The sequence below is a fragment of the Lonchura striata genome, chromosome 3 (assembly GCF_050655825.1).
Source record: "Lonchura striata isolate lonStrDom1 chromosome 3, ASM5065582v1, whole genome shotgun sequence".
NCBI classification, from domain to species: domain Eukaryota; kingdom Metazoa; phylum Chordata; class Aves; order Passeriformes; family Estrildidae; genus Lonchura; species Lonchura striata.
Window position 1 is genome coordinate 91602564 of NC_140705.1, and position 12896 is coordinate 91615459.

The 12896-nt window shown below is 40.3% G+C and overlaps 4 protein-coding genes across 20 annotated transcripts in view; 1 reads left to right on the forward strand and 3 right to left on the reverse strand.

Annotated features, from left to right (window-relative positions):
- Nucleotides 1-1312: 1312 nt before the first annotated feature.
- MKKS (MKKS centrosomal shuttling protein) lies at nucleotides 1313-6170 on the reverse strand. Its single transcript, XM_021540274.4, has 4 exons — nucleotides 5180-6170; nucleotides 4524-4699; nucleotides 3771-3881; nucleotides 1313-3323 (listed from the first exon to the last, which is right to left on the reverse strand). Exons 1-4 carry the CDS (start codon nucleotides 6168-6170, stop codon nucleotides 2883-2885), a joined length of 1719 nt encoding a protein of 572 aa, XP_021395949.3. The 3' UTR covers nucleotides 1313-2882.
- LOC144246043 (uncharacterized) lies at nucleotides 5648-9774 on the reverse strand. 5 transcript variants are annotated; one of them, XM_077781967.2, is made up of 3 exons: nucleotides 9173-9206; nucleotides 8121-8350; nucleotides 5648-6591 (listed from the first exon to the last, which is right to left on the reverse strand). In XM_077781967.2, the coding sequence occupies exon 2, from the start codon at nucleotides 8331-8333 to the stop codon at nucleotides 8142-8144; it is 192 nt and encodes a 63-aa protein (XP_077638093.1). In that variant the 5' UTR covers nucleotides 8334-8350; nucleotides 9173-9206; the 3' UTR covers nucleotides 5648-6591; nucleotides 8121-8141. The 5 variants fall into 5 exon arrangements, with proteins under 5 accessions (XP_077638093.1, XP_077638092.1, XP_077638091.1 ...); XM_077781966.2 differs by having other exon boundaries at nucleotides 8121-8346; nucleotides 9106-9198; XM_077781965.2 differs by having other exon boundaries at nucleotides 9106-9198.
- LOC144246044 (uncharacterized) lies at nucleotides 6165-9198 on the reverse strand. Its single transcript, XM_085577047.1, has 2 exons — nucleotides 9106-9198; nucleotides 6165-6591 (listed from the first exon to the last, which is right to left on the reverse strand). The coding sequence occupies exon 2, from the start codon at nucleotides 6542-6544 to the stop codon at nucleotides 6395-6397; it is 150 nt and encodes a 49-aa protein (XP_085433173.1). The 5' UTR covers nucleotides 6545-6591; nucleotides 9106-9198; the 3' UTR covers nucleotides 6165-6394.
- SLX4IP (SLX4 interacting protein) overlaps nucleotides 9333-12896 on the forward strand; it is a 69962-nt gene continuing 66398 nt past the window's right edge. For 5 of the 13 annotated variants that reach the window (XM_085577034.1, XM_085577035.1, XM_085577029.1 and 2 more), the window contains exons 1-3: nucleotides 9333-9805; nucleotides 10647-10781; nucleotides 12665-12713. Coding sequence is in view for 6 of the 13 variants with exons in the window: in XM_085577029.1 (XP_085433155.1) it covers nucleotides 12687-12713 (27 nt within the window). In the remaining 7 variants the exon portion in view is untranslated. The remainder of the gene's footprint in view (nucleotides 9806-10646; nucleotides 10782-12664; nucleotides 12714-12896) is intronic. The other 8 variants (XM_085577030.1, XM_021540268.4, XM_077781962.2 and 5 more) reach the window with 3 other exon arrangements.

Below are 12896 nucleotides of genomic sequence, written 5' to 3' on the forward strand. Positions count from 1 at the left end.
AACAAAAAAAAGTGGTGTTTTCCCCAGAAAAATAATTAAAGGAGTCCACATAAATTCTGATCAAAGTTCCCATAATGAAATGACTCTAATATTGTAGCAAGGACTGGAGTAATTTTAAAATTTCTTTTTTCCTGTGCAGCAAGTAGTTTTTCACTTAACATCTGGATCTTAGAACACTTCATTCACAAATTTTTGTTCCCATTTTACAGATAGGAGAATAGACAGAAAAAGATCTCAGATATGGCTCAGAGTGACTCTACAAATTCACAGGTAAGATGCAGAATCAATGAAAAACAGGTATTACATATTCTTAACCAATGCCAAATTAATAACATTTAATGGTGCATCTGCTTGAAATAGATCACAATAAATAGAAATAAAGATCCCTTAATTAATCAGTATTTTCAGGTCTTCACTTTGAAGCTTCAAGTATCAAATGAGAACTGAAATACCAAACAAATACTCAACTGAAGAGCAGCTATATTACACTGGCATCTTACTTAAATACACTGACCTGAGTGATTTTAATATCAACATTTCTTTATTTCTCCTTCTAGGCCTGGAGCACAAACATAGCTGAAAAGACTGGAAATGAATGTTCTTATTTTCTGTGCATCATCAGTAGAATTATTAAACTTTAATTTAATCTGAGCAATCTGTGGAAGTCAGACATGACCGAGGTCATGATCAGAAAACAATTGTCTCCTAATACTTACATTGTGCTAATTTTTCCCACTGAATTTCAAATGCCAAGGGGAACAGGAATAAAATCATAGTGGCTTCTCAGAGGCATTACAGCTGAGGATATTTCATTCTGTCAGCTTTAAAACAGAGGGGGACACAATAATTTTTGCACCCAAATTTTATTAAAAAATATCAAGTTCAAAAAAGTTACTTTATGCTGCTGTTAGATTAAGTCAAAATTCTTTTTACTTGGATTTTAAAAAGTATCCAAAGTTGTACTCCTCCTATGTTACCCCTTAAAGATGAGGCAACACTAAAGGTTCAAGCCTACTGTAGTACAACTGAGAACTGAACTTATACTGCAAACAGCAGAGCAAGCTTCTTATTTATGCTTTTTAGTCAGAGTAGGAGGCATAAATTCATTGTTATTAAAATTACCTATATATGAAAAAAACTTAAGTTCAGGTATAAATGAATTTTGAGCTACTTACCAAAAATAACATTTAATTATTACAGTTTTTTAATCTGTGACTTTCCTTTTCAGGGAGAATAAAAACCACTGTCAGCTCTGACTCAAGACCTGTGATTCGACCTTCAGACACCAAGACAAAAGAACACTCACAACTACTTCTACTTGAATATTGTTTTAATTTTCACTTCACAGCTGTAGTCACTAAACTCAACATTTTCCACACTGCATAACAAGCTGCTATTATAGGAAGTAAAGCAGTATAATTCAGCACTCTGAGCTGGAGAATCATAATTAGATGAAGCATTACCAAGATTCTTCTGTGCCTTAAGATATGCACCATCATTTGGCTTCATTTTTCCTGATGTCTCCTCATGGCATATGGGAGGATCAAGATATGAAAGCAGCTTTATTAGCTTTCAAACCAGCTTTCAGCAGCCTCCATTCTCAGCCCTTGTAACTATCTTGCACAAGTCCCCAAAGGATGCCTTTCGGCACTGAAGCAATCATTTCAGGTCATAAAAAGATAAAAAGCTTTAAATAACTCTTAATTTTTTTCCCCAGTGAGAAAATGATTTCTTATGTTCTCAAAATTAAAAGGACTTTGTACAAAGTTCTGGAAAGATCTGGTTTTAATTACATATTTCAAAACTGAGTTATCCATAACAATTCTACTGCTTATATACAGTAAATAAATATATTAAAAACTTAAGAGACCAAGAAAAAAAATAAGCAGACTAGACGGCAACTGACTCGGATGTTTTCTGGAAATGCACCATGAATGATTTGTCCCTTGTGACTGAAAACAAAGAGGGAGAAGAAAAGTGACAAAGAAAATGAGCTAAAGCAAGAAAATGTACCACCCTTTTTGATCTTGCATGCAAGCTGAGAATGAGAAAAAGTTTTGATCATTCAGTCTAGAGTCTTATTTAAAGATCAAAACAAGTCTATGCAGCTTAAAGCCTTACTTCATTAAAAGAAGCCATGCACAGTCAAAGAGCTAATTGAATGGCAAGGTGGACAGTCTTGCAGCTTTGCTTAAATTATAGAAACTTCATTAGAGACTGCCCTGTATTCCCCAGAAGACAATCAAGGTCCACTTGACAAGAGTTTTTTCCATCCAGTATGCTAGTTCTTTTCAAATCTTCCATTACCTACTTGCTACCTTAAGAATTATAGGTTGAGTTTTTATAACTTGTTAAGTAAACTACATATACAAATTTAAATCCTTCACCCATTTAGAAATAGAAACTGCATATACATATAGTATACAGAGACAAAAACTTAAGGACAAAATTAAAAACAAGTGACTCAACCTATCTGCTAAGCCTTTTTTATCTACAAAATTAAAAATACCAGTGATAAATTCTGCTGCAATATAAAAGTCTCTTTGAGAATGTGTAAAGCTTTTGCTGAGACTGTATAAATCCTAACACATAACATGTTTTCTCAGCAAGTGAATCTATTTTTCCCATTCTTTTGAAGGTGCCACAGAGCTAACCAACATCCAAAACTTTCCTTACTGCAGAGGGAACAGGCTGAACATTTGAAAATGCTTGAGAGCACAACAGGTTAACAATGAGAAGAGTATTCAATGGCCAGCTGTTGAATTTAAAATTTCCATCTGCTGTCCACATTCTAGCCTTTTCAAATATTTTAACACATTATGTTACCCTGCCTTCAAATCAGTGTTGTCTTGCTATATAACACAAATCACATAAGATCAGAGCTAATTTTGATCTTCAATTATGTATGAGAGATCCAAAATCAGGTTGGCTGTCTCCAGAGCTACTTGCAGGCCACTGCACTTGGCAGCAAAGCAATCCAGAGTCCGGAGGTCAGCAACCTTTACTGAGGGCTCTTTAGGACAGCCCTGTAAAATGGGAGAGCTAGACTGGCCTTGCAAAAAGCTCCAGCTGAGGTCTTCTGTGTTATCATTCACCCCACAGCTGCATCTTGAAACTAAATCTGACCACCTAGAGGCACAAGGAGAACCTGAGGGAACAAACCAACAGTGTCCATAAACCACATCTGTCAGAACTTCTTCACCATCATGACTCAGAGAGCGAGCTACAGTCTCCAGGGAACGGCAAAACCCGTCAGCAACCAATTGGTACTGTGTCTGAGAACAACCCAAGTCTTTGAAAGTGCTGGCAGGCAGACTAGAACTCTAAAAAAGAAACCAGAACCAGGAAAGCAAAGTCAGAACACAGTTTCACAGAAATAATTTAAGGCATGTATCATACTGCTACTTCTTTTTCCCCCAAAACAGATGGTTCAGTTCTAACTAAAAAATGTTTAATTATTATCCCACAATAGAAAAGAGTCAAAGCGTCTGCATGATCATCTTCCCATATAAAAACTCTACATATTTTCAACACTTTAAAACATGCAGCTACTACAACAGATACCTACAGAAAGATCAACAAGTACAAATATAGTGTTAAGTTTAAAAGAGAATTAAAACTGAGTGCTTCAAATATACCCCTTAATTTTATATTAGTAGTTAGCAAAAATGCCACATTAATCTAGAAAGTTTTACTGTTGCAGTGATTCAACATAAATTCTTATTTCTTAAGTACATTAAGCATCTTTAAAACCCATATGTCTTACATACCTTGTGTCTTATGTATGAAGCCAGGTGAGTTTCTGTACAGCCTCCTCCTAATAATGCCAAAGGTTCCTTCACTGTTAACTGTAACACATGTTCTGCAGTTTCACAGACACGCTGAAAATCACATGAAATTCTTGTTAGACATACCACAATTAATAGAATTTGTCCTCATTGAAAAAAACGACTGGAATAAAATCTTCAGCAGTTTCTGGTACAGATTCCATGAACTTGAATTACATGTGGATATAAAGCTGCTCAGAGATTTCCAAGACCATCTTCACTTAATGAGAAATTGTCTTTATTTGTCCGCACTATGGAGAGGCAGAAATAAAAAGCTGCATTTTAATCCTTCTTTTTCCAAAACAGGGCTATATATAAAAAGTCAGTCAAGTATCAATGACATTTCCAGACCAACTGTTCAATGCAAAACAACGCTTGACTATCATTGTATGTGTTGCTACTGGCATTTTGATTTTTATCTTCTCATAGACTAAATAATGAAAATGAAAATATTTATCCAGCACTGGCCTCAAGAACAGGTGAAAGATGTACCTGCCCCTAAACAACTTACTGTATTAAAACAGAGGTATTAAATGAACATAAGCACTTCAAGGATTTTGAAATTCTGGAAACATATGAACTTAATTTATGTACTGAAAAAATGATATTTCGAAACTCAATCTATTTATTATTTCTCAGTATTTTTCCATTAAAAACATGACTTCCTAAGAAAAGACTTGAATAAAATTTGCCTACCTTCAACTCATCCCATGCTGTTTCACTTCTGTTACAGAGTATCAGGCTGCAGATAACTGTGTCCTCAGGAATTAGATGTAAAAAATGCTTTGAAGCAAAACTCTCAATGCACAAATCTTTCAAACTGCCGTAACAGCCAGGAGACAATGAATGTATAGAAGCTATAGGCTGTGAACCTGTCAATTAAAAAGGAGAAAACAGTATGTGGTACCATCAGAACAGCTACCTGATGCATTTCATAAAGCATAAACTTTATTCCTCTTGGCTTTTTAACTTATATACATTGTTCAATACCTGTCACTTCAATTCACACAGGAAATCACAGAATCCAACACATTTTAACTGCAAGACTTTGTGGCAAATTGAAATTAAAAAAATAATTTTTTCATTTGTCTTGAATCAGTTTGAAAATAAACGAATTGGATATCCCTCATGCAGCAAGCAGTAATAACACCTGTGGTATGCCACCATCAAGGCCTTTACAGAAGACCTATTCATCTTGAAAAGTTATTTTTAGACTAGAAAAGAGCAACTCTTGCTCAGTGGCTAAGGCAGAAGGAAAGAAGAGACCTCCCTCTGCAATGACACCACCCCAGGTGACGCTCTCCTAATGACAACTCCAGGACAATGGTTTAGGCAGAAAACTAGCCTGTTACCTGTCACACGCCTCAGGGGCTCCATCAGAGACAGCCCTGCCCTGTCCACAGCCATAACACCATTCTCCTTCAGGTACTGCTTCAAGGAGGGATGCATCACCTTCTGGCACAGCACAAGGCCCACCTCATCCTTAACCAGCTGCTGCCCCACATTGAGCAGCTGATTCAGCTCTGACGCTTCCAGAGAAACTCCGTGATGGACTGCTATAGTTCCTTCCTCAGGGTTAGAGCTGTCACCTGACATGGACACACTGAAAAGTGCAATCTTGATCACGTTTGAACCAGTCCTTTTGACAGCAAGTGGTTTTCCCAATTGGATTTCTGGCGTTTCTATCAGCAGTCCAGGAAGAACTGCAGAATCCACAACTCTTCTACCTTTCACAGGTATTACCACACACTTGCCTAAAACAGCATTAGTCTCAACATGACACGGAACAGTAAATATAAAAGCCTTTAAAACCAGCGAGGTGAGATGATCAACTTCAGTTTTATTAAGCATGCAAGCAGGTTTGCTTGTTAAAATGCTCCGTACCAAACAAACAAGAGTCTCAAGACTGCTAAAATCCACAGACACCCGGCAACCACAGGCCTCAGATTTCAGGTGGTTCATGCACAGACTCAGAAGATGCTTGCTTATTTGAATGACAGTAAAAGGTGCAACATTCAGGCTCCTGAAATTTTCAATGAAGCCACAGCAAAGAATGGCAGTGAATAAGCCACAGTCACTGAAACGTGACATGTGGTTCAATACAGAGGCTGTCAGGACACGCAGCACGGGCTGGCTGATGGAAAGGTGCCCCAGGAGGGCTGAGGATTGGGAAGTGGCACAAACACAGCCCCCCGCACCATTGTGGAGCTGTTTGAGTCGACCAGCAGGACCGTAGGAAGATTTTAATACCCCACTCAGCAGAGACAGTGACTGACTCACTGCATCTCTAGTTAACGGCTTGCTAGTAAATAACGGAGGCTTTTTAGCTTCAAGGCGAGACATTTTGAAGGTAAGACTTTAATTCTAGCCAAAAAAACATTTCATTTTTGCTTGGATCCATAATTCATTGCACTTTCATATTTTAAGAGTAGTACATTTTAATTCTTTGCAGGTAAGGATTATTTTCGGTGTGAAACAGTATATATAACATTCCTGAAACTACTCATCACAGCTCTCTTAAAACGAGGCTTAAATCATGCAAAATGGATAAACAGCAGGGCGCTATTTCATTCCAGACGATTTTTTCTAGCTTCTGAATGAGACTGGGCAGACTTTTTCGCAACATAGTTTACAAGTATGCTTCCTATATGGACACCTATAAGTGACAGTCCTGCCACAAGCAGAAAGTTCTTTCTACTCCAGGTAGTTTTCTTCATCTTTTCTGGCAACAGTCACAGATGAAAACCTTCAAGCTTAGTTATACCTACAATAAAAACCAGAAAGATATTAGAATAATCTTATGAAAATATTGTATAACTTGACCTATTTTAGTTTTCACCAAAAAAAGTCACAGAAGGACAAATACTGCATCAAAAACCATCTAGGTTGGAAAAGACCTTTAAAGTCGAGTCCTGCTGTTACCCCAGCACTGCCAAGCCACCTTTGAACCATGTCCCCACATGCTACATCTATGCATCCATTAGGTGACTCAGCCACCTCCCTGGGCAGCCTGAACCAGTGTTTGACAACCCTTCCTGTGAAGACAGTTTTCCTAATACCCAATCTAAACCTCCCCTGGTGCAACCTGAGGCTGTTTCCTCTTGTCCTAAGCACTTGCTACTCGGAAGAAGAGACCAACCCCCACCTTCCAGGTGGTTGTAGAAAACACCACATTGCCCTGACCCTTCTTTTCCTCAGGCTGAAGACCCCCAGCTCCCTCAGCACTCCTCACAGGACCACTGCCCTCTCGGGACTCATTCACACCTCAGTGTCCTCTCTGAAGGCTGGAGTCCCTCAGCAGTGCCAAGCACAGGGGACAATCACTGCCAGCACACGCTGGCTCATGTTCAGCTGCTGTCACCACAGCATTCCCAGGAACCTCTCCAGCCACTCTTGCCTGTAACTCGGCATGGGGCTGTGACCCCAGCGCAGGACACAGCATTGTCCTGGGCTGGGGTCAGGGCTTTGTTGAACCTCCACTGGCCTATGCACTCTCATTTTTAACTGAGAAAATCTACTAATATGATTTTACTACAAACACAGAGAGCGCACCAATTATACCTGTCTATTAATAACTTCAATTCTGACCTCTGGTCTGTACTGTTATCAGCAGGTCTGTAAGTAGCAGGCTACCATCAACTTCATTGAATTGCACTGAAGTACCAAAACTACAGTGATAGTCACCTGATTTTACTCAAGAACAAAAGAACTCAACTAGTCAGCAGTACTTGCCAGGCAACAGAAACAACAGCTTTTGATGTTCAAACAAGGTTTCTTATTTCAAGAGGCCCGCAAAGAAAGTTTTTCAGTTCTTATAACAGTAAAACTTAAATCAACGCTTATTTACATTTCTATGCAAACTCTACAGTATTTACACTCGTACTTCCTTTTGTTTCATTCTCTGTTGTAATCACTATCCCTACTCAGTCATAATATGTTACTTTGTACAGTCAGAATTATTTCTGGGCAGTTTTAAGCCTGAAAGGACACTGTTATAAATCCAGTCACATGAGTTTCATTGCCGTCCTGAAGTTACTGGAGCTTGTTTTAAAATATCTTTAAGACACATAATACCCTCACTTAACTGAGCTCATCGTGTGGGATTTAGCAGTAGTTTTTGAAATTTATGATGCACTTTTTGGGTCCATGTAGGTACAAAAAATTAACTCAGTTGCAAAGTAGAATAAAGCTCTGAAAGACTAAAGTCAGAATACCAAGGCTGTATGTTTAAAAATTCTCAATTAATTCATCCTCTGCCTCATAAACACAGACACAACTAATTAGGCAACTTACCCAAAAATCAAAGTACTAACGCTATTTTTCTTTGCTTTTGCGAATGCTTTGCATCATGAATGTCAGAATGTCACGTTCTGGAGAAAAATCCTCTGTCTTCACTTCGAAAATAGGACTGGACTTCAAGTAATACCAGCCCCAGTGCACTAGCCCCAGGCTAGCTCCCATAACAATCAGAACTTTGTTGTCCTTCCAGAAGGTTTTAAGACTCATTGCAAACTGGCATCTACCTAGGTAAAGATAATTTATTATTTTAAACATATTCTAGAAATATTTTTTCCTTACTCTGTAATAACAACAATGAATACATGAAGCTGAATGTTAATACCTTTAATTGCAGTGCAGCAGATGACTAAAACACTAAACAAAAAGCCTTACTTTGTGAACAAAAACGCATCTCAATTCAGACATTTTGAAATGTTAATTGCTGCATTGTCTTAGAGCTTTGGCATGCTAAATCTTAAACACAACAAAGCTTTATCTAATTATCTATTTACAAGCACTAGTGCCCAGATGGTAAGCATCTGAAGCCCAAAAGCAGGTTCAAAATACACCTTTCTCCCCATAGTTAATAAAATTCAATGAGTAGCTGAGCTCCCAAGGTAATACAGAACTCTGAAATTGCAGGCAAAGCAAGGTGTGCAGCTCCTGAAACCACTTTACCTTTGTTCAGCTTTGCCTGACCACCTTATAGTATTCAGAAGCGGCACCATTACAAAGGGAGCAATTAACTAATCCTCGTATAATAAGAAGGTGGAAAAAAAACCCCAACATACTTTCCATGGGATTTCGCACGTATACTCATGTTTTATACCAAAATACCTCACTGGTTTGAGCGGCCACAAAGCTGTAACTCGGAGAGGAGATGCTCCCACCCCCGCCCAACCCCATGACCCTGACAGGTGTAACCCGGCCGACCACCCACCCCTCCCGCACCCCGGAGCCCTCCCAGCCCCCTGCTCCTCCTTCCCCGCGGCACAGCGACCTTGAAGCGCGGGCGGCTGAAGGCACAGCGGCGCGAAGAAGGTGCCACCGAGGAGGCGAGCACTCACCCGCCCACCCCCACACGTTCAAACACGCCCCGGCAGGAAGCAGAAGCACGCAAGAAGCACGGCCCCGGACATGCCGCGCCGCCCCTCGCCGCCCGCCATTAGCCGAGCGCAGCGTCACTCGCGACCCGGCCCGCCTCAGCCGCTGGCGGCCATTTTGCGTGCGGGCACGCGGGGCGGGCGGCGGCGCCGGGCGCGGCCATTTTGGGTAGGGCAGAGGAGCGGCGGGAGGCGGGAGGCGGGAGGCGGGGGGAGGGTATGGCCGCCTTGTGCCGCCCGGCGCTTGCGGCCGCGCCTGGGCTCCGGCCCCGCTGTTCTCTTCGGGTGAACCTCTGAGGGGATGCTCGCAGGGCCAGGGCTCTGGCGGCGGTGCCGCTCGGCTCCCACCGAGCCTCCCTCAGCCGCTCTTTCCCGTTCCTCAGCCCCGCCCAGCCTGGCCGGGCATAAAAACGTGTATATATCTGATTTTTCTTCTTTGCATGCCTGCTACTGTGGCCACTCCGCCTTACACCTGCGTCCAGCTGTCTGAGGCTTCCTGTGGGCGGGCGAAAGTGCCCCGGCCAAAACAAGTTCAAATAACTTTGTTCCCTAACCTCCGGTTTCCGTTAGCTCTTTTGCTTTCCTGTATTCACTCCTGTAAGTACAAGAAATACTCCTGTGAATACAGTTATACTTCTGTGTTCACTCTTCTCTCTACTCCTGTAGTCACTGTCTAGAATATCTCATTTTATATTCATTTGTTAATGAATGGGTTTGTTTTCAATTTCGTTTATAGTTGCAGAGTTTATGACTGTAGCCAAAAGACAAGTATTTAATGCCTCATCCCCATGCAGAAATGAATATAATTTCTAAAATAGTATAGTAATTTTTCCTTGCAAATTGCAATCATCTGTTCCACAAAAGTTTAAAAATATAATAGTACCTGTTTGTGGCCCTGTGATGCTCCTAAGAACCTCTCCTCCCTCTAGTTCTAGGCAGTTCTGTGATGACTGGGTCACGTTTTGGAAACTGAATTGTTGAGCCTTAAAGGTGAATGGGCAGTTTATGAATGAAGGAGTGTAAATAACAATGAAGAGAAAAGGTGCTGACTTGGATGGAAGAGTATTTTTCAAGGATTAAGTGGAGTAATTGGCAGCAGTGGGCATAGAAATCCTGAATGGCAGATAGGAAGATCGTGGTGTATAGAAATACTGAATGGCAGATGGGAAGATCGTGGTGTATAGAAATACTGAATGGCAGATGGGAAGATCGTGGTGTATCTTTTCGGAACTGGGGATGCTTTACTGGCTGTGTGAGTAGCTGAGCATTGCACTGCTCATCCCAAGCTTAGGATCTGCTCCCAGAAACTGACAAGTGCTGGACGGGAAAGTTCAGAAAAGTCTTTTATGTTGTGATAGTTAATTTTGTGTACAAAAATACTTAATATCAATTTACCCTACAGAGTTCTTTAATTAGTGTTTGTTTCTGCCGCTTTCAGGTGCCCCCTCTCCCCACTCAGAGATGGGCAGTGGGTGAAGCTTGCTGCTGTACATCCAAGTGTGTGCCAGGAGTTTTCAGTTCCTCCTCCCTCTGAGCTCTGCATTTCCTCACCACAGGAAGCTGCTTTGCCAAGGTAAGATCCTTTTCATCAGCTGGCAGAGGACACTTGAGCTTGCTCTCTGGATGACCATGTGCTCTGGCTTCTCCTGAGTACCCACCGCTCCATTTGACTCAAATTTAGGGGAGAAAGTTATTCTGCCATGTTATTTTTAAAGTGCATCTCACTCTAGCTACAGGCAATCTATGTGTTTGATTCTAAATCATGTCTTCATGCACAGGTAGTATCAAAATTTTATGTCTTGGAATACTACACATCCTGTATCAGGACTTTTTTAGTATAAATATATATATATAGTCTTGCGAGGAGCTTTTCTGCCATATTTGCTTATCTTCATGTGTCCTTGTGTGGTGTTTACTTTAGAGGTTTGCAACAGAAAAAGGATTCCATGAGACAGAATCTTGCTGTCAAACAGCAGCAGTTGTAATAGATCTGTGGTTTTGGTGTTTGGTGTTTTATTAAACACAGGAAGTGGCAAAGTATTTTGGGACTAGTTGTTTTTGGTTTGTTTTTTCTTTCCTTGAAAAATCGGTGAGTGGTTTTCCTTATCTTCTGATGTCTTAGTATTGAGTATTTTTTCACCTGGGCCACTTCAGTGATTTCCCTGATGGTTCACAAATAAAATATTTTCCTTTTTTATTCTGTGGATTTTCTTACATTTTGTCTGTCTGCTGTATTTCCTTTGTCTTATCTGTGTGGTCAGTGCAAAGAATTGGGGTAGTTGGCAAACTCCCAAAGTTGGCTTACACCCAGGAAGAGCAAACTGAACCAAAGCTAACTTCTCTTGTGTGTCCTTTTCCTTTTTATGTTTTTCTTCTGTTATTTTGTAAATTGGGTTTGGAGGGGATTTTTGCATGCCAGCAGTTTTCACGTGAGTAGTAGCAGACGTGTTGCAACAGTATTATTCTGGAAATTAAACTGGTAGCAGAAGAAAGCAGTGATGTCAGGGTAAGTTCAGCAGAGCTTTCTACATGACTGAACTGAACTAGGATGTCTCAAGTGGTCCAGAGCTCTGTCCTTTGCATTGTGTTTCTCAAAATTGCTATCGGTAAAGTTGTCAGGATTTAATGAGATAAAATGGAGACATTTCCAGGGCTGTTTGGTGCAAGGGAGAATGATAGCGAGATGGCACAAGGCATGATGGCATTCCAGCTTCTGTGTGCAGGACTGTTAAGAATTTTAAGATTAAAATCATCGTGCTACACTGTGTAGTTTTAAAGGCTGTTTGTTTATCTTGTTTTGCACTTTTTTGAGTTAAATAATGATAACAATTGCATTGTGAAACGTGGAAGCATAGTGTGTGACAGAAACAAGTATCCCCAGCCTGACTGGTGTCCCGAAACATCGACAGCTCTATCGCAGTACTTACCTGTGACTTGAAATACAAAATGAGAAATATATACACATTCCTCAATTTTTAATATTTGCACTCAGGATCCCAAATGAAGTGATTTAGGTCCTGTTTTGGATAAGCAAGGGAGGAGGATGTCCAAAGTTCAGTTTACTTTTGTGCAACCACCATAAGACTTGGGTTATGGTGCTTTATGTGTATAGTATAAAATTTTAAATCTACATAACATGTATGTCTGGATGGACACTAAGTGAGCCAAAAGCTGTAGTTTCTTACTTGAAAGAGTTCTAACTTTGTACTTCCCGTGTTGGATGCAAAGTGCCAAAGTGCCTCCAAAGTTATGAGGTTCACTAAATGAAACCAACACACGTAGCTAAGTAATTGTCCTTTAAATAAGAGTTTTCCTTATTTTACTAAAAGCAGAGTGTAGGGTTTGAAGAAGAGTAGTCATGAAGGAATGGGCCCCAGATGTAAAATTCATTCTTGATTGCTGTGGAGATCTGAGTGTTTCTCCAGTGCTGATCACTTTTAATTGGTATTTTTATAGGACCAACTTACACTGACCTATCATGGCATCCAATAAATTTGTCATTAAGGTAAGTAAAATGTCATAGCTTTAAAAAAAGAATAAATCTGTAATACTGCTTAGAATGTGTCTGTTGATACTAAAAGTGCATGCTTCAGGCTTCTGGTCATAGAAGCATACTTGACATGAGCTTTTTTTCTCCCTCTGGAAGCAGACTTGGAATTGCTGCTGTGTCATGGCAGAGTGTGTCTGG